Source organism: Schistocerca americana, chromosome 2 (assembly GCF_021461395.2).
Source record: "Schistocerca americana isolate TAMUIC-IGC-003095 chromosome 2, iqSchAmer2.1, whole genome shotgun sequence".
Lineage (NCBI taxonomy): Eukaryota > Metazoa > Arthropoda > Insecta > Orthoptera > Acrididae > Schistocerca > Schistocerca americana.
The window spans coordinates 303,746,293-303,768,438 of record NC_060120.1 but is presented as its reverse complement, the minus strand read 5'-3'; the positions used below and the strand labels follow the sequence as shown (position 1 = coordinate 303,768,438).

Genomic DNA, 22,146 nt, shown 5'->3' with positions numbered 1-22,146 from the left:
CACTATGGATAACTCATGCACCACATAAGGCATCCTTCCCCATATGGCCCGCACTTCTGTAGAATTTTGAATATGGCAGGTCAAACCGTAGACTGGGATTTACTCATAGGGCCGAAAAGTGTGAGACTCCTTTTAGTCGCCTCTTACGACAGGCGGGAATACCTCAGATCTATACTAACCCCCAGACCTGCAGGGGAGTATTGTAATGTGCTTAAAATGTTATTAGGAAGGCAAAGACTATGTGGTACACAGATAGGATAGCTAATTCACAGGACAATATTAAAACCAATGGTCAGTCGTGAAGGAAGTGTCTGGTCAGCAGCACAAGGTAGACGTCATAAAGTCAGTTCATAGTAAAAATATTTCTGTTACTGATAAGTCAAATATATGTACAGTATTTAAGAATCACTTTCTGAGCATTGCTGGTGAATTAAATAAAAACTTAGTTTCTACAGGGAATCATATAACTCAACTGGAAAATTGCCTTTCCAAGACTGATATCTGAAATATTCCTCTGTGATACTGACACAGGGGAGATTGAGTCAATAATTAAATCAAAGAAAACTAACAACTCTCATGGATATAATGGAGTACCTAGCAGACTATTACAGTATAGTGCTGCACTTGTTAGCCCCGTTCTTAGCCATATTTGTAATTTTTCCTTTAAGTGTGATTAATTTACCAAACGATTGAAGTACTCAGTAGTAAAGCCGCTTTATAAAAATGGAGAAAGGGTTAATGTAGACAATTTTAGACCCATTTCTGTGCCATCAGTGTTTGCTAAAGTATTGAAAAGGCTGTGTATGTAAGGATAATTTATCATTTTACTTCACATAATTTGCTGTCAAATGTACAGTTCGGTTGTAGAAGTGGTTTGACAACTGAAAATGCTATACTCTTGTTTCTCTGAGAGGTACTGGATGCATTAAACAAAAGGTTTCGAACCCTAGGCATCTTTTTTGATTAAATTAAAGTGTTTGATTGTGTTGATCACAAAATATTGCTCCAGAACTTTAACCATTATGGAATGCGGGGAGTAGCTCACAATTGGTTCAACCCTTACTTTAACAACAGACAGCAACAGGTCATATCCAGTGTTGAGAATGGCTATGATGTGGGGCCTGAGTGGGGTACAATCAAATGGGGGATGCCACTCCTATTCCTTATTTATATAAATGATATGCCCTCTAACATTACAGGTGATTCTAAAATATTTCTGTTTGCTGATGACACTAGCTTGGTAGTAAAGGATGTGTGCAACATTGACACTGTTTCAAATAGTGCAGTTCATGGTTTGCAGAAAATACACTAAATCTCAGTAAGATTCAGTTTTTACAGTTTCTAACACACAATTCAACAAACCTCGACTTTTTAATTTCACAGAATGGGCATGTGATTAGTGAAACTGAACAGTTACAATTTCTAGGTTTTCAGATAGGTAGTAAACTGTCGTGGATAGCCCACGTTCAGGATCTTGTTCAAAGATTTAATGTGAGATTTAACAGTCCACTGAAACCCATTTAAAACACATATTTTTCGATCCAATTTGAAATAAACAGGAATCAATTATGTAAAAAAACGGGTAGTGGTATGGGAAAACCTATACTTATAAAATTGTTACAATGAAACTGGTTACTAAATTATAATTGTATTGAAGCATATAGGTACTGTTATTGGTAGGAATATTTAGGGTTAATGTAATTAGGTGAAATCTGGAACAAATGATCGAGTACAATGGTCAAAGTCATTTCTTTGAAACTGAGATGGATTTGTGTTAAAACAGTATTTAAATTAAAATCTGTGGTATTTAAAGGAAAAACCAACTGAGAGAATCAAAACTGATTAGAAAATTAAAATGTAATTAGCAAAAATGTTATAAATGTTATTAGTGGCATGTAAACATAGGCAGTTCTTTAGGGGTTTTGTCAATAATAAACAAAAGACCTATTTTGCCACATTCAATGGGAGACTTGGAAACATATACTTTGGTAGGAACATTTTCCGAACCATATATCTTTTGAAACTTCCTGGCAGATTAAAACTGTGTGCCCGACCGAGACTCGAACTCGGGACCTTTGCCTTTCGCGGGCAAGTGCTCTACCAACTGAGCTACCGAAGCACGACTCACGTCCGGTACCCACAGCTTCACTTACCCTTCTTCTTACATCTTCTATAGTAGATAACGGTGCTGGTACAGGATGAACAGTTTACCCTCCTCTTGCAGGAGCTATCGCACATGGACGTGAGTCGTGCTTCGGTAGCTCAGTTGGTAGAGCACTTGCCCGCGAAAGGCAAAGGTCCCGAGTTCGATTCTCGGTCGGGCACACAGTTTTAATCTGCCAGGAAGTTTCATATCAGCGCACACTCCGCTGCAGAGTGAAAATCTCATTCTGCATATATCTTTTGTACTTAATAAAAATAGTAAAAATATTGTTAATACTTCATATTTTGAGCATTTGTACACTCTTAAAATGTTATATGCTTGAAAATTCATCTATGTATCTGCTCTATAAGAGCTAGTGCAACTGTTGAAATGAGTCATTAATTTTGAGGTAATACCGAGGATTGTTCAGAATTGTATACAAAAGGGGCAGCCATGTAGGCACAAGAAGGTCAGTACTTTATGATTATTCGATGAAGTAAGGTGTACGTCAGTGTCTTATGAGATTTTGTACATGAAGCATGTAATTGCTTACTGCGAACTTTGTGTAAATTCATGCAGTAAGCATGTCAGACTTGGCAAATTGTATGAAATACGTAAGAAGACTGATCTGTTATTACACTAGTCTACATAAAATGGTTAAAAACTAGGTGATATAATAAAAAGAAAGTCTGAAACATAATGTTCAATTTAGTCATTCTTGGCATAAAACACCAAGTTACAGTGGACATACAGTAACTCAGTGACTGTTGCAGCAGCGGATCTACAAAAAGGAATGGATGAGTCAACTCCACAATATTATATGAATTTTAATATTTAATTTTGCAGTATTTGGTTTGACAATTCTTTTTGAGATGTACTGAAGTTGCATTATTAGCAAATAGTAGTCTACTTCGCTTATTTTCATTCATTTATGACATATGGGATTATTTTTTGGAGAAAATCTTCCCATTCTCAAAGAATATTTTTGGCTCGGAAATGGGCGGTTCGGGCAATAAGTGGTGTAAAGTTGCGAACCTCTTGTCAACCTCTGTTCACTAGTCTGCATTTTCTGACATTGGCCTCTCAATATCTGTCGTTTCTTGTTAACAATATCATCGTATTACCAAGAATTAGCAGCTTTCATTCAGTTAATACTGAGCAGAAATCCTTTGTGCATTTGGATTGCACTTCATTGACTCTTGTGCAGAAAGGTGTGCAGTATACTGTTGCATCCCTTTTGAAGAAGCTACCTCAAGAATAAAAAGAACTTAGCAGTAATCCATATGCTTTTCAAATCAAAACTGAAGAGTTTCCTCATAAGTCACTCCTACTATTCTGTCAAGGAGTTCCTTGAAAAATTAAGGTGATTCCTGCATTATATTGTTGATTGCATCTACATAAACTTATACTTACTTACTTATTTACTTACTCATTGGTCATACCGGACTCGAGAGTCCATTACCGCAGCAACGTATTTTCGCCATCTGTCCCTGTCTTGGGCTATTTCCTTCCATTCACCTTCAATACCTAGGCTCCTCAAATCAGCCTTCACATTGTCCTCCCATCTACGCCTCAGTCTCCCCACAGGACGTTTTCCTTCTAGGTGCCCTACCAGTACTCTGCGCGCTGCCCTACTCTCATCCATTTGAGCTACGTGACCCGCCCATCGCAGCCTACGTGATTTAATAATACTGATTATGTCAGGGCTTGAATAGAGTTCGTGAACCTCTTTGTTATGCAGTTTTTGCCACTCTCATCCCTTTTTGCTCTGAAAATTTTCCTCAAAATTTTGTTTTCAAATACTCGAAACGGCCTTTCATCTTGCACAGCGAGAGCCCAAGTCTCACACCCATACAGCATAACTGGTAGAATAACAGTTCTGTATATTCTAATCTTTAAATTCCTAGACCATATCCGTGATGAAAGTAATCTATTCAGTGAGAAGTAGCACGCATTTCCCGCCCGTAATCTCTTCTTCAGTTCAGGTTCAATCTCATTTCTCGAAGTGATGTCCACACCTAAATACTTAAATGTGTTCACTTTTTCAAACTGCATGTCTCCAACTCTTAACATTTCCTGATCTACTGCTGTTGGCATTCTAGTAGTAACCAGGTATTTAGTTTTGTCTTCACTTATCCTTAGACCTACATCTTCACTAGCCTTGATTAACGCATTTGCATTTGCTGTTACAGATTCTTTCCTATCGCTAATGATGTTTAGATCATCTGCATACCCTAATATCTTAATATTTCCATTTAACTCCACACCCTCTGAATTATCTGTTGCCATCTGTACAATATATTCTAGGACTAAATTAAAAAGTAGTGAAGACAGGGCATCTCCCTGCTTAAGTCCGTTCTTTATTACAAATTCTTCCGACTCCAATTTCTCCACGCATACTCTACCTTTTGTGTTTTTCAAACTTGCTTCTATAAGTCTAACATACTTCTTTGGTATTCCAAGTTCCAAAAGAATTCTGTACAATTCTGATTGCAATACTGAATCATATGCTTTTGTAAAATCTATGAAAAGATTATGAACTGGTTTATTGTATTCCCATTTCTTTTCCAAAATTTGACGCAGGCTGAATATTTGGTCTATAGTTGATCTGTTCCTCCAAAAGCCGGCTTGGTAATCCCCCACAATTTCATCTACTTAGCAGAATATTCGAGAAAATTTTGGAACATACTGGTAATAGCGATATCCCTCTATAATTGCTACAATCCATTTTGTCACCTTTCTCAAAAATTGGAATCAGAATCGACTCCTGCCACTCTTCAGGTATCATCTCTGAGTTCCATACTTTAGTTATCACTTTGTGAACTACTTCCACCAATTTCTGTCCCCCATTTTAACTAATTCTGCAGTTATGCAATCTTATCCTTGTGCTTTATGGTTTTTCAATTTGTTGATTGCATCTCTTACTTCCTTTAACGTTGGCTCAGGTATCTGGGGTTCTGCTTTATGTATTTCGTACGCCTGCTCATTCCTGCTTCCTGATGTACATTTAATAGATGCTCAAAATACGCCCTCCATTTACTTAATATAGCACTGGGGTCTGTCAGTATTCCCCCAGCATCCCCTCGAAGTGCATTTGTCCTAGCCTTGAAGCCCTTCCTAGACCCATTTATGTCTAGGTAAAGTTCCTTAATGTTTTTTTTGTATTACTGTTTGTTTCCATTTTTGTAGTTTGATTGTTCAAATAATCCCTCTTCTTAGCCCGTAGCCTACGACCAACTTCCCTTCTCAAGTTCAAGAACTTCTCTCGTTTTCTGTCTCCCATTCTATCCCAATCTAATCACGCTTTTCTCCTTTCCTCTACCAATTTCTTGCATTCCTCATCAAACCATGGTTTCCTCCTGTTCTTCTTAATTGTACCTATTGTGACCTTCGCTGCCTCTTTGATATTATTCCTCACAGTGATCCACTGTTTATTTACATCCTCGTCTTGATCTTCATGTGTCCTGATAGTATCAACCCTATTTGAAATTTCTATCATGTGCCTTCTTCTAAAGTTTTCATCATTTAGCTTGTCAGTGTCGAACCTAACAAGTTCTGCATTGTGCCACATTGATGTTGCTGTAGATAGCCGTTGGTGAACTTTGGCAACTACAAGAAAATGATCAGAATCGCAGTCTGCTCCCCTGAAAGTCCTAACATTTTCTATACTAGTGTGCCATCTTCAATCTACAAGAACATCATCAATTTGGTTTCGGGTGTGTCCATCCGGAGAGACCCAAGTTGCTTTATGAATGTCCTTCCTTTTGAAATATGTGCTCTCAACAATCATGTCTTTTGAAACAGCAAAATTAACCACCCTTGTGCCATTATCATTCGAAATGTTATGCAAACTTTCTTTCCCAATTGTAGGCCGGAATGCTTCCTCCTTCCCTATCTTCGCATTAAAATCACCTATGATTAATTTTGTATCATACGAGGAGAACTCGTCTCATAGTCGATATAGTTCTTCATAAAAGCCGTCTTTAACAATCTCTTCAGTGTCCTCAGTTGGTGTGTGTACATTAATTACTACTAGTCTATGTGCTACAGAAGAATGCTGAAGATTAGATGGGTAGATCACATAACTAATGATGAAGTATTGAATAGGATTGGGGAGAAGTGAAGTTTGTGGCACAACTTGACCAGAAGATGGGATCGGTTGATAGGACATGTTCTGAGGCATCAACGGATCACCAATTTAGCATTGGAGGGCAGCGTGGAGGGTAAAAATCGTAGAGGGAGACCAAGAGATGAATACACTAAGCAGATTCAGAAGGACGTAGATTGCAGTAGGTACTGGGAGATGAAGAAGATTGCACAGGATAGAGTAGCATGGAGAGCTGCATCAAACCAGTCTCAGGACTGAAGACCACAACAACAACAGTCTATTCCACCTGCCGGACAACACTATAACTGATAGTCGGTCACTAATGAACCTTATATTTCTGATTGCGTGAAGCACTTTTCTCTGTACTGCGAAACCTGTTTCGAAACTGTGAGCTTCCGCACCTCCATAGAAAAATGTATAGTTACCCCTCTTTATGCTACCCTCCCCCTGCCATCGAGTTTCTTGAATAGCAATAATGTCTACATCGTATCTGTCTAATTCGTCTAATGATGTCTGGAACATCCCTGGCCTGTTCAAACTTTTAACATTATATGCTCCCAACCTGAAAGTTCCTTTCGGCCTGAATCTCTTCAAAGTAGGTTCCGCCCGGAGATCCGAATGGGAACCTAATTTACCTTCGGAATATTTTACTTCAAAGGGACCCATTCCCATTAATGTTGCTGATTCTTGATGAATAGATTTGATAGTAAGAGAAGAAGCAACAGGGATGGTTCATCATGCCATCGCCTGCTCCCCACCGGCTGTCCGCGACTGCTTATTTTTTGTATTCGCAGCTACCCCTCATATCTGAAGGCCGTATCCCCTATCCGCAACCTGGGGACGCGCTGTGCTGTGGTGGTAGGGGCCCACGAGACAGACATAAACTTATGGCTTGTCTTTTTTTGGTTTCATAAACATTTTATTTTATCCATTATTACTTTTATGTTGTAATTTCATGTAATGACATGTTCCATGACCTTGGAGATTTGCTCATCAATTTGGTCCTACAGAACTAGACATGTACAATAAAAAATAAATAAAAAACAAAGAGCTTGCAGAAGAAGAGACTTTTTTTCACAGTATCAAAGATGAAGACGTCCTCAAAGCTCTTTAGGTGTGCAGTTTAAGGCTCATGTTTACTACACTTTATTGCATCGAATGATCATTCCTATCATGTCCCTGAATACTGACTATTCCTCCTGGGACATTCTATATATACAAGCAAAGAATTAGGACGAGGCACTTCAACAACACTGAAAACTGCAGCACAACACAAATTAGGAATTAATTTTGCAAAATTCCAGTTCTTGATGAAAACTGTTGATTTTCTTGGACTTGTTACACAGTGTGGACAAATGTGATATGTTATAAACTCTTCTGAATCAAAAACTATTGCAGCAATATGGAGTTTCCTAGGACTCCTGGGATACTTTAGAATGTTTACCTCATACTGCTTACATCTGATAAAGCTGGCTGTAGAAATTTAAAAATTTACAACCAAAAGTACATAACTGCACTACACAGAGATTAAAGGAAAGAAGGCCTGGGAGCTGTGTTATTGCAAAAATCTCCTGATGATGACAAATTCCACCTAGTCCCTTACATCAGAAAAACACTGCATGTTCTTCGTGTCAGACAATATATAGGGTGTTACAAAAAGGTACGGCCAAACTTTCAGGAAACATTCCTCACACACAAAGAAAGAAAATATGTTATGTGGACATGTGTCCATAAACGCTTACTTTCCATGTTAGAGCCCATTTTATTACTTCTCTTCAAATCACATTAATCATGTAATGGAAACACACAGCAACAGAACGTACCAGCGTGATTTCAAACACTTTGTTACAAGAAATGTTCAAAATGTCCTCCGTTAGCGAGGACACATGCATCCACCCTCCGTCACATGGAATCCCTGATGCAGCCCTGTAGAATGGCGTATTGTATCACAGCCGTCCACAATACGAGCACGAAGAGTCTCTACATTTGGTACTGGGGTTGCGTAGACAAGAGCTTTCAAATGCCCCCATAAATGAAAGTCAAGAGGGTTGAGGTCAGGAGAACGTGGAGGCCATGGAATTGGTCCGCCTCTACCAATCCATCGGTCACCGAATCTGTTGTTGAGAAGCGTGTGAACACTTCGACTGAAATGTGCAGGAGCTCCATCGTGCATGAACCACATGTTGTGTCGTACTTGTAAAGGCACATGTTCTAGCAGCACAGGTAGAGTATCCCGTATGAAATCATGATAACGTGCTCCATTGAGTGTAGGTGGAAGAACATGGGGCCCAATCAAGACAACACCAACAATGCCTGTCCAAACATTCACAGAAAATCTGTGTTGCGTGCGGATTCTCGTCAGCCCACACATATTGATTGTGAAAATTTACAATTTGATCACGTTGGAGTGAAGCCTCATCCGTAAAGAGAACATTTGCACTGAAATAAGGATTGACACATTGTTGGATGAACCATTCGCAGAAGTGTACCTGTGGAGGCCAATCAGCTGCTGATAGTGCCTGCACACGCTGTACATGGTACGGAAACAACTGGTTCTCCCGTAGCACTCTCCATACAGTGACGTGGTCAACGTTACCTTGTACAGCAGCAACTTCTCTGACACTGACATTAGGGTTATCGTCAACTGCACGAAGAATTGTCTCGTCCATTGCAGGTGTCCTCGTCGTTCTAGGTGTTCCCCAGTCGCGAGTCATAGGCTGGAATGTTCCGTGCTCCCTAAGATGCCGATCAATTGCTTCGAATGTCTTCCTGTTGGGACACCTTCGTTCTGGAAATCTGTCTCGATACAAACATACCGCGCCACGGCTATTGCCCCGTGCTAATCCATACATCAAATGGGCATCTGCCAACTCCGCATTTGTAAACATTGCACTGACTGCAAAACCACGTTCGTGATGAACACTAACCTGTTGATGCTATGTACTGTAGAGCAATGAGTCGCATGTCAACACAAGCACCAAAGTCAACATTACCTTCCTTCAATTGGGCCAACTGGTGGTGAATCGAGGAAGTACAGTACATACTGACGAAACTAAAATGAGCTCTAACATAAAAATTAAGCGTTTCCAGACACATGTCCACATAACATCTTTTCTTTATGTGTGTGTGAGGAATGTTTCCTGAAAGTTTGGCCGTACCTTTTTGCAACACCCTGTATGTCCATCTTACTATACTTTCAGCAGACTAGTTGAAGTAGTGTAAGCGTGTCTGTTGACTTGAAGTGGAATACTGTAGAGCTCAGTGGGGTTTCGTTCTTCATGGAGCTTACAATTACAGTCACAACCACCACCGATGATGCCAAATTAACATGAGATGATGATAAAGCCCTTAATGGAACTGATAAGACGTGGTAATACTCCCTTAAGCTCAACTTCCATGATAGATTTCCAAAATGAACAAAAAAGAAAATATCACTAGATGTCCGGGCCATGTTGTCAATGGATGTATTGTCCACTAAGAAGCCACTGGCAGATAGTGATGAAGTGAACATGGTGTACCTCTTGGTATGCAGTACTCCATCGTACGTTCACAGGCATGATGGGCATTGCATAATTCTTGTCAGGCTGGATAATCTCAGATAAGTTGAGGCTAAATTAACTTGGAGAACACTGACTGCAAGCCTGAAGAATTAGCTGAAGAAGACTTGGAAAATGACAAAAGTTTACATGGGCCACAGCCAAGGAAAGATGTTGACAAAATTGCACTATGAGGAAAAGTGGCATTTTGCCAAAAGATAGATGGAAAAAATGGCTGTGCTTCTTGAAGTGGATGCCAAATTATTCAGTCTTGATGTAACACTTCCAGCAACATTTGTTACCCAGCACTGGGTTCCCACCAGGAACTTGCAACTGATGTACAGAAAACCTTATCACATTCCATATTTCTTTAAACCCATAGTGGAGGTACTGGTAAACCAGTAGTTCTAAGACAGAATTATAGAGGAACGAGTGAGTCTGAGGGAAGCACCAACAGTGCTCATACTTAAGAAATGAGTATATGGGGACAAGTATATAATTTCTGATGTGACTATAGGTAGCTGAATTAATGTATAGTATTTGATGTATCTCCATTACCAAATATTACAGACAGCCTGAACAACATTGGATGATGCAAGTATTTTACTACCAAGGATCAATGTTGCAACATGGCCTTTGGATTAAAAAATGCCCCAGAGTGATTCCATTGTCTGCTAGATAGTGAGTCATGAGGACTCTAAGCTCGGGGAATTGTCTGGCTATTTAGATGACATTATTATTTTCTCTGGGGGAAACTGCCCAACATGTTGCAAAGATTGCACAGCTTGATAGATCAATGAGGATGATAAAGGAAGGTAATATGGGCTCAATAGCCTTACAACTAACAAATCCTTATAATCAGCGATCAAGCAGTAAATTCTTACACGTAATATAGGATAGAGGCAGTTCAATGACTGTGCCACATGATATTACTTCTAAAATACAATGAACTAAGAGTTATGGTAAAGGAATACGAGGGACCTCTCCACATAAAGGTAGAGCATCAAGAAGCATGCAGGGTAGGGCACCCAGGCTCCCCTGGGACACAAATTGTGATGTAAAATGTGCCCTCACCCCTTGTACATGCACTAGTGTGCGTCATATTAAAAAATGAAAAAGTCATTCAACATAGAATGGGTGATACAGATTGATTTCAAGTATAGGAAGATAGTATGAAGATTGGTCACATGCTGGTCATCCACTAGTCTTCACATTTTTGTAAGATACGGTGTCTGAGAAGCATCCACTCTTAAGCTTCCATAAACAGTGGTGGTAGCAGGTCCCTGTTGAGGCTTCCGTATTTTCCATGACACTTATGAGGCTCAATATCCAGACAAAAACCATGGTGGCATGTCTATTGTGGAGGTCATATAAAAGTTCATGAATGGGTAAGACTAATTGGATGAATTGGAGAGTAATTATCAATCATCTTACAACTACTGAGGGAATAATTACACAACAGCATATTGTTGGTCGGTTGAGGTTTTAAATGTGTGGGAGTTATCCATATTGCTACTACATCTACAATGTAGATACTGCACATAAAGGGTTGCAAGAGATTAGATTAGATTAGTACTTGTTCCATAGATCATGAATACAAAACTTCGTAATGATGTGGAACGTGTCAGGTTGATAAAAGGTGTCTATACAAGATGTTACATTACACAAAATATTACATGACACTAAATATTTTTTTTTGTGAGGGTTGGGAAATTACCCACTTACTATATCCAAAAATTCATCTAATGATTAGAAGGAGTTGCCATTAAGAAATTCTTTTAATTTCCTTTTAAATGCTATATGGCTATCTGTCAGGCTTTTGATGCTATTAGGTAAGTGACCAAAGACTTTTGTGGCAGCATAATTTACCCCCTTCTGAGCCAAAGTTAGATTTAACCTTGAGCATTGTTCGTACAAATTTCATTCAATAAAAGGTACAGCCAATTGCTCATTGTACTTGTAGTCATCAGTATGTATTGGACTCAACACTGTATGTCCACAGAGGAGCAAATATAACCTACAGTGAATAATAGCGTCTGTGTGATCCTTGGCGACATTTCTGAGGCACATTCGTACAGTGGGCTGGAGAACACAGAATAGGAGAAGTTGTGACTGTGAGGTAGGCAGGCGTGTGGTCATGCAGAAATAGAACTATTAATGCATTTTTTTCTAGTCCAATCAGAACTGTTTTCAGTGTTTTCAAATGATTCATAAGCTGGCAGATGTCAGGATTCTGGAAAAGTATGTAAGATAACTAGCCTACAACCAGTCTCAAGCACATATGGGGTGATCCCAAAAATAAGGTCTCTATTTAAAAAATATATAGAAACATTTATTTACAATAAATTTCATATAGTTTTGAAGTTTGAACATTTTTCTATTTTTCCACAAAATCGCCATTTCGATTGATGCACTTTTGTAAATGCTGTAACAGTTTTTGTATGCCCTTATCGTAGCATCCCGACACCATGCTATTGAAGAAGCACTGGACCTCATTTTTCAATTGTCGTCATCACTGAAGTGCCTTCCAGCCAAGAGCTCTTTCAACTTGGGAAACAAGGAAACAAGTGGTAGTCATTGTGTGCTAAGTCCAGACTATATTGTGGATCGTTGATGGTGCCCCATCGAAATTGTTGCAGAAGGTTCACAGTTTGATTGGTGATGTGGGGACGAGCATTGCTGAAGAGAAGGTTTATGCCCTTGGTCAGTACTCCTCTTCTTCGGTTCTCAATTGTCCATATGGACTTTTTTTTTAACACCTGACGATACCTGTTGGCATTTATTGTTGCCCCAGGAAACAAAGTCAACCAACAATATAACCTTTCGATCCATAAGTTCAGCTGCCATGACTTTACTGGCAGACTGTGTTCTTTTGGATTTTTGCGGCACGAGTGAATCAGAATGGCACCACTCACATGACTGTTGTTTGGTCCCATGTGCAAATCTCAGGTTTCATCAACCGTGACTACTGAATCTTTTCATCTGCTTAGCATTGAAGAAACTGCCAGAAGTTTCAAGGTGTTGCCATTTGTAATCTACTGTCAGCTTTATTTGGATCCATCTGAAATTTTGACACTTCAGTTGAAGGTCCAGTGAATGGTGCTTCGAGAAACCTCAGGAACAACATTGCAGAGGTTTCAGAACTCATCAGGACTGATCCACTGATCTCAAAGCACAAGCAACAAGATTTCCATTACATTTGGCTGCCAAGCCAAGACTGAAAGCTCCAGTGGATCTGCAGTGGTTTCTGCAGAGAGTGGAGAAACAAGGAAAAAACAGTGTGGCCAACTGCCACACAAACAGTTTTCCTGTGGCCCCAGTACTTTGCACACCTTAGTTTTGGGATTAACCTCATAATTAGTCCAGTGTTCTTGATGGCATATGTTCATTGGTGGAATGCCTGCTTCTGAAAGAAGACTATCAACATGGCTTGTGCAGAAAGCTCCAGTTGCAAGGTGGACTCCATTGTGCTGCATGGAGCCCAGCAGGCCTAAAATGGAAGCTGCTATTGACCCATATGGGACACATCCATCGGCTGATTGAGTTAAAATAAGCGACTTGTAATCTTTTACTTGAAACTGTTAATCTGCTCTCCAAGATATCTTTCCAAGAAAGCTAATGGAATCTGATATTGATATACAAGTTGTCTTGAGCTGCTTTATGTGTAGTAACCATGTCAGTCTGTTTTCAAACTACAGTCTTACAAAGCAAAAGTTGTACAGAATTACCAGCAGTAGGTTATCCAGATATAATTCTGGATGTGTGTGGGTGGGATACATTCTGCTTAAGGGCATAGCATAGGATTTTGTAGGACAAAAACAGTAACCATGATTTTACACACATACCATGTCTGACACATGGGCAGTTGCAGATGACGATCTGCTGAGTGTTGTGTCATAGAACTACAGAATAAACAGAAGTTATGAACGTGCAAGGCCGACGATACATTTGGTCCCACAGTAGTGGTAATTGGTAGCTTTTGATTATAAGAGGTGCTCTTCCAATAACCATGATTGTTGCAGTATAACACACAAGGTGAAGAAGAGGAACACCAGTGAGTTCAGCTATATAGCAGGAATATTTATTACAATTACATTGTATTAGTGCTAAAAGAGGGGAGGGGAGTTGGGGCAATAAAAGTGAAAGCCAGTTCGGTTGTATCACTGTTTCTTCTGTAGTTTCCCACAGGACTGGTGTGATACCCATACTATTCTAATATAGGGAACAAGGTCAAATGACACTACAAAATGTGTATTTCATTTATATAATTGTTTTTCTTTCTCTTTGATGGATTTTAATTTTTGTTACAATTTGATGGGCCACATAGCTGGGTATCAGAATGCCTGGATCTTTCTATGGTGCAGTACTTCTACCCCTTTCTCCCATTAACTGTTATTTGTGTGAGAGTCACTTAAAATACAGGAGGAAGACGTCTCAGGGGGGGTTGTTCTCCTCTTCAGCAAGACCAATGACGGATGGGGGGGAGGGGGTTCTCCAGTTGCATCAGCAGGCTGGTATGGGTGGTGTTCATGCGAGGACATAATTTCTGGTTACAATGGTTTCCAAAACAGTATTGGCTAATTTACCAAGTATAACTTTTGGGTCATTCCATGTCAATTCAACCAATTTGAGAAAATGTTCCAGCTGATAGTCTCAGATTCGGCTGAAATTTAGCACACCAATGCTACCAAGTGTGGAACACTCATGTGCAAAATTTTAAGTTCCCCTGCCAATTAGTTCCAGAATTATGACTTGTGAAAGAAGGTGGCATGACCCAGAAATAGCAACCCGCATCTGGCACTCTATCTTCAGACCCAACTTCAGGTCTTAATAACTTTGGAACTATACCGCAAAGTCCAGTGAAATTTTTACAACCCAGTAACATCCACTTAGAGAAGACATTCTATGAATCCAAACACCAACAACATATTTCTGAGGGAAAATAAAAAATTCCAAAATGTGATTAAAAAAATGTAATATGTTAAAAGGTACATATTGTAGGTGCCCTCTATGCCAAATATAATTCACTCAAAAAGGGTATAATTTTTTTTGTGGTAAGCTTAATGTGGCCTAAACACACGCAGAACTCATCTTGCCCATATCAGTCACACAAACAGTTACATACACACAAAAATACAAAAATTTGAAAAATTACCTGAAAAACATGGATTTTCTAAGCATGGTAGCACAAAAGTGACAAGTGATATCCAAGCCAAATTTCAAACACCGTATAAGTAGACCATAATATAATATGTGGCAAAATTTCAGCTTGTTATTGCAAGGCATTTGTGTACAATAAAAGTTGACAATTATATTTGGTTACGTTTCTTTAACATGGTTTAGCAAGTAATAGTGATGATGCAGACAGCTTGTTTCAGATAAAGCTGCAGCAATTGTTGGGAACCATTAGGCAAAAGAAAGTTAAACAATGGTAGTTTTCAGGGACAGAATGAGTCATTGTTAGGCAGGAACAATAAAGGAAACAAGCAACAATTACAGGTTACTCATGTTTTTAAGATTCTACTTCAGACTGGTCAGTACTGTTGTGGAAAGTCAGTATGGAGGCAGAAGAGTGTACTAGTGGTGCTTTTGTTCAAACAAGTTGCAGTATCTGAATGTCATAAAACAACATATGGAACAAAATGTGGCATTCGCTTTGTACTGTATGATCTGGATGAATCAGACCAAGATTTGTTGCTATGGAGATCCTGGATACAACATGTGGGCACAAGAAGTACAGTTCCAGGAAACTTTAGTGTTTGTTATCATCATATGAAAGTGTTTCTGGATAAGTATTCTTTAATACAAAGAAGTTGTTTTGATCCATTTCGGATTCATAAGAAGACAGTGAAGTGTAGCCTCAGAGAAATTGATATAAAATCACTGTTGGAAGTGAATCAGTGCATGGGACTTAACATGAAACCAGGACAAAAGTTATGTTCCAGGTGTCTTACACTGCTAAAAAATTAAGAATATTCTGATAATTTACATGACAGTGACGAAGAGTATCAGCCACCTACCACCACAGTGGATGAGCAATTAAATACTTCAGGGACTGCTCTTGGTTTGTCTCCCATGAAGTTGGGAAAAGAGACAGGCCCAGCTATGGTAGAAGAAAATTACAAGAAGCTCAAATGGATTTAAAACACAAAATAGCTGACACGCTAATGGTGGAAGAGGAAGAACTATCTGCTCCAAAGGAACAGAGATCATGCCAGAAATGCTCTGATTTGGACAAAATTGTGCATGATTTGAAAGAAAAATGTGCCGTATCCACATGGCAGAAAAAAGTAGCTATTCTTACCCTTGCACCTTCCAGCTGGTCTATTGACTAAACTGCAAAGGAATTCAATGTTTCTACATATATGGTAAAGCAAGCTAGGAAAATAAAAGCAACCCAAGGAGTGCTTCCACAACTGGCTCAGGGTAAGCAATCGAGTTTAGAAATAAAGGTGCTAGTGTCAGAGTTTTATGAAAATAATGACTACAGCCGAATAATGCCTTGAAAAAAAGACTATGTAATAGTGAAAATGGGAAATGTACATGTACAGATGCAAAAAAGACTGTTGCTATGCAACATATCAGAACTATATGTAGAATTCAAGGAAAAGTATCCCAATACCAAAGTAGGTTTATCATCTTTTTTCAATCTTCGGCCAAAATGGGTTGTGCCTGTAAGTGCAAGGGGCACACCCAATGTTTGTGTATGTGAGACCCATCAAAATGCTAAGCTGATGTTTGCTGCTATAAAGGATTCTGGTCTGGTCGACCACTACCTCCATGGCCGTCGTCAGGGCTAAAACTGCCTGTTGTAAACTAGCGAGGCTCCCACTTTTTATATGCACAGGCCGGCTTCTGATTGGTTGGAGTACGTCATAGCAACGGTGATATGGCACATAGTGAAGTGGTGCCCTCTGCTTCCATAGATGTAGTTTCTATCCAGCATTGCTTGCAGCGCCATCCCTTGAATCAGGAGGTAAAGTGCGGGAAGTTATCCTCTGCAATTTTTCTTTATCCAGTGCACTCTTCCAGGTGTTGCTAAGTGCATAGACGTTGTCTCTGTTAAAGTTATTATCGCTAAGTCTAATTTCGACAGCTTCCCGGATCCGACAAGGACCACCTCAGTCCCGAGATTAACCATTTGACGACTGTTTTCAAGAGGAATAGTTACTCTGCCGGTGAAATTAAATCAGTATTGTCCAAGAAAGTAAGACACGATGCCGTCCATAAACAAGAAGAGGACCAACACATAGCGCGGCTTCCATTTTGGAGTGCTACAACAAGCAAGATAGGCAGAGTCCTAAAGAGGCAAGGAATTAAACCAGTTTTCCGACCACCTAGGAAAATTAAGGAAATGTTGAGACCAGTGAAAGATAGTCCTGGCTTAAGGGTGCTGGGAATTTATAGTATTCCTTGTGAATGCGACAAGAATAACATGGGCCAGTCGGTAAGAACTGTTGCCGACCGTTGCACCGAGCACCAGCGCCACCTGAAATACAGGTATTTGGAAAAATCAGCGATGGCTGAGCATAGCCTGCTTAACAAGCATAAGATTTTATTTGAAGAAACCAGTGTAATAGCCCACGCATCGAATTACTGGGAGTTGTGTGATCTGGGAAGCGATTGAAATTAGACTTAGCGATAATAACTTTAACAGAGACAATGTCTATGCACTTTGCAACACCTGGAAGAGTGCACTGGATAAAGAAAAATCGCAGAGGATAACTTCCCGCACTTGACCTCCTGATTCAAGGGATGACGCTGCAAGCAATGCTGGATAGAAACTACATCTATGGAAGCAGAGGGCACCACTTCACTACGTGCCATATCGCCATTGCTAAGGCGTACTCCAACCAATCAGAAGCTGTCCTTTGCATATGAACAGTGGGAGCCTCGCTAGTTTACGACAGTCAGTTTTAGCCCTGACGACGACCATGGAGGTAGTGGTCGAAAGCTTGGAGTTTTATCCTGAATTGACGTGGCATGTACACCGAGAGATTTTTATTCAAGAAATACGTCACGAAAGACTTCATAGCCACCTACATTGGGCAAGGAGGCATATCTCACTTGCATATGAGTCATACAAATAAGTTCCGTCAATAAGAGATTCCTATCATATGAGAGACATACTGTCGCTAATGTAATATATGAAACATCAAATGCGTTTTCCTATAGAAGATTTGGATGACTTGTTGCCTTGTCATCAAATGCTTGTGGTTCCTATTCAAAAGTCACTTTCTTTTGGCTGCTAATAGAGTAGTCATGGAGAATCAACTGTCGTCATAGGTCCCTCCCATATACCTCACTGTTGCAAGCACACGTTACACCACAACACAGACACATATATGGCACTTGGAAGCTTTGAACACAGTTCACTCGCTTGACAGTCCAACACTAACTATTTCACCATGGCCCCATTTCTCTTCCTGGCTTCTCTATATTGCACTTCTTGTTTCTGGACCATTCATCTTGACCTGAACCATTATGTTCCCCCCCCCCCCCCCCCCAGTTCAGTACACCTTCTTACTGTTTTTATGTTTGTTCCCTCTACTTGTTCTTAACAACAGATACATTTCTCTTTTCTTTCACAAGATACTTCAATCCCCCTAGTGATCCATGGTTGTTTACATAGTTGTACAATTCCTTTTCTGATTAGCTTATGCAGACAGCTGTTCAAATAATAATATGAATTTATCGTGGAACAGATTAAAGTTTATGTTAGCATTTAGTTCATTATAAATGTCATCTCAGGTCATTCTTGTGAAGTGTGCTCAGACACATTTGTCCTGGAGTCTTTAATTATTCCAACTGATTTCCACTGAGGAGTATCCATACTGTAAGGCCCTATCTTATTTATGCTAACTAACTGTGCATCAGGATCAGTGAAAGCATTTGTTACAGTGTAAACAGTTATTTTCTTGCCCTGAGTTTCAACAATGAAAACACTGTCAATTAGGGTTCTATTGCCTTTAACCACCAATGTTGGGAAGTTAATTTAAGAGATCAAATTGTAGGGTGAAAATAAGGTTTCTAGGTCATTTTTCTGGTCAGAATACTTTAAAAAATCTATACTGAAGTCCTCAAAGATTATTAACTGTTTGCTGCTGTCTGACAGACAGTGTAGTAAGGAATCAAACAGTTCCAGATTTCCCACTGAGGATGTACATAGAGTTACAATTAAAAGTGAACCATTTTTCAGTATTAATTCTCAAGGACATGTTCTATGTGCTGATCACTACAAAATCTGGGGTCTAGTGTAGCAGGGGATATAACCCGTCGGCTTTGGACAATGACGTCACAAGTCGCCAGAGAGCAGTTTACCATTTTCGCTTTTGCTGTTATGTTTCAGTTTCGTTTTTTTACTGATTGCTTAATAAAGTGGATCTGTTTATTCTATCTCGTGAGATTTTTTTTTTAAGCCAAAAAACACTTATCAGCCACTGAAGGGAGCTACAACACTACGAAGAATCGCTTCTCGATTGGCGACTTGTGACGTCATTGTCCAAAGCCGACGGGTTGTATCCCCTGCTACACTAGTCCCAAAATCTGCTTGTGTGTATGAGAGCACAGAGAAAAGTGCTATATATGGCAGGAAAATGACTTCACCTCTTGAATTACCAAAACCACTGACAGGAGGAAACCTATCTTTTATAGGCACTTTTGCAGGAGACTGAGGGCCATCTGGAAGCAGATAAATGGTAGCAACATGAAGTCTCTTCAATGCCTAAAATCAAGCCTTTGAAGTACCATACTGGGTCAAAGCTGACGCTTGGGATTGGACGCTTCTGTCGACCCAAGGATGGTACTAAACAACCATTATATCACTAAGGGTAAAATGAAGTATTCAACATAATTTCAGATGCCCCGTCTAAGACACTGAGTTATCACAAGTCAACATTTAACTACTACTACTACCACTACCCAACACAACTACCTTTCTTCCTGTGGATAAAGTCCAATCCTCGCAGAGGGGCCCCAGAAAGGCTGTGTTTGTGACCCAAAATGCCAGGACCCATAATGGTAACAAACACTGATATGAAGAGTTCCCAAATAAAAGAAGTATCAGGGAAATAGGCTTCCATCAATACCCATACATAAACTTATGTACATACATACATACACACATACATACTGTGATCTCTGACTATACTTGGGGAGTTGCATGGTAGCCATGACACCAATAGCTCATGTTGTGAGCCACTGGCATATTATTTTAAGAGTGATTGCAATGTTATGCACCTGGCATCTGCAATGTTTTTGTTTCTGCACTCTAGATTTAATAGCAACTGTGTTCTCTAACAACATGTCATTTAAGTATTCTGGATGGTACTGTAGATGATATTGTGTGCTAGACCTACATTGGTCTAGTGGAATTGATTTGTGTATTAAAGATGTCATTCTGTTTTAGACTTTTTTCAAATGACAGTTGTGGTGATGAGATGGATGTCTAACATAGCCTGAGGTCCACGTTATGTTGCATGGCGATAGTTCAGTTGAGAGCTAACAAAACTAATGAATATGTTATGGCAAAAAGATTTTTTTATGAAAACAGTGATCTGTGCCGTAATATAAAATTTTCAGTATGTAGATACTGCTGTGGAATTGTAGTGATGATCAATATGAATTCTTTCACGAAAAGTTGAAAATAGCATTTAATACTGTGTTGTCACCTATCTTGAACACTTGCACATATTAGATCCCTTGTATTTCACCTCCTCCCTCCTAAGTACGAACTAAGAAACTAACGGTGAGATTGCCAAAGCTTTCATTAATCACAATTCAAAAAAATCAACTCTTCAAAGTCAATAACACTATTTCTAAAATTTTTCTCTCAAATAAAGAACCAGGACTATAGAATTTGTTCATATTAACACATCAGACTAAGGAACATAAATCGTCGACAGGCTGAAAACTTTATTTTATTACTGGTGCGAATATGCAAAACCTCAACACACAGAAATAGAACATACCCTTAACAGCGCTCGCTGCCGCAGTAACATCTGGATGACACTTTTTCTTCTGAGATATAAAATACTTTTCACTGCAATCATGAGTCCAGAGCAAATAAAAATTGGCCCGACGAGCCACATGTGACCTAAGTTAGAAAATAGGTACCCGTCGGCGTCTCCGAGAGCAAGCACGGTTATTACGGCCCCCATCACAAACAGGACTAAAGAGAGAGCAAAGTAAGAATATGATGTGCAGTCACAGTGCCCAAATGTTGAAGGTTCCGGATACAGCTGATCCATTTGTCTCAGCCTATGCCGCAAATAGGCATTTTCGAGTACTGATGACATGTCCAACGAACGATATAATACACCTCAAACAAATACACTCTGACAGCTGTGAGTGGCAAACGCATAAAATAACGTCAAACTTGACAAACGTTTCAAGGCCATTAATGTTTTGACGACTGTGTTGACATCTTGCGACACTGGCACACTGCAAATTTAAGCAGAGATAACTGCTCGTACACCAGACTTCTTCAGCAGATTATACTCTGGTTAAAGGAGAACTACCACTATAGAACTACCGAGAACGAAATCCTTTAATAGTGCTTGCTCAAAATTCAATGATTTTCATGACTGTGTCAGTAGTCCTAAAAATGTAACAACTCACAGAAAAATGGGTTGATATTTTTGACTGTTTATTGAAATAGTAAACACACCTCGTCAGCCAACAAAATTTCAACATGCGGTTAGAACACAAGAACAAAAAGAGTTTCCATTGTAGTGGAAATTTCTGATACCTTACACAAATGTACTTCAAATATCAGTGGACTGTTAATTAATGGACCCAAATAATACACTAATATTACGCACGTATTACAAAGATCTTCCACTTCTCGTTTTTTCTTATTCCAGGTAATTTAATGCCCAATAATTTTGTGGGCATATGAAGCATCCTAGATTACATTATGCCCATGAAGAACTCGGGTGACGGTATTACGAAATCGCTGATCCCTCTGTGCAACAGTTAACTGTCAACTGAAACTTTCCTCAGTTGTTTAAAGTTCAAATCGCTTTTAACGCATGGGGAAACATGAGTCGTGCACAAATAACAACAATATTGTATGGTTTAAAAAATTTCCCGCAAGAAGTTCTGAGATGCCCTGTATTGACGCCAACCTCTACAGTACGACATGACTTCCATACTTGATGAGTCAGACAAGGAGGAGTGTATAACTTTATCAATGCTCAAATGGCTCTCAGCACTATGGGACTTAACACCTGAGATCGTCAGTCCCCTAACTAATAAATGCCTCGGTCTTTGACATCACTCAGCACAAATCACTAAGCTGGGTTGTTAAGTGTAAGATAAAGATAATACGAATACCGTAATTTCAAGTCCTGTATGAC

The 22,146-nt window shown here is 39.5% G+C and overlaps 1 protein-coding gene across 2 annotated transcripts in view; it reads right to left on the bottom strand.

Annotated features, from left to right (window-relative positions):
* The window catches only part of LOC124595608, a 51,650-nt gene extending 30,419 nt beyond the window's left edge, over positions 1–21,231 (bottom strand). For both annotated transcript variants that reach the window (XM_047134423.1, XM_047134424.1), the window contains exon 1: positions 20,758–21,231. In XM_047134423.1, the coding sequence (XP_046990379.1) occupies positions 20,758–21,084 (327 nt within the window). In that variant the 5' untranslated portion in view covers positions 21,085–21,231. The remainder of the gene's footprint in view (positions 1–20,757) is intronic.
* Positions 21,232–22,146: the final 915 nt, after the last annotated feature.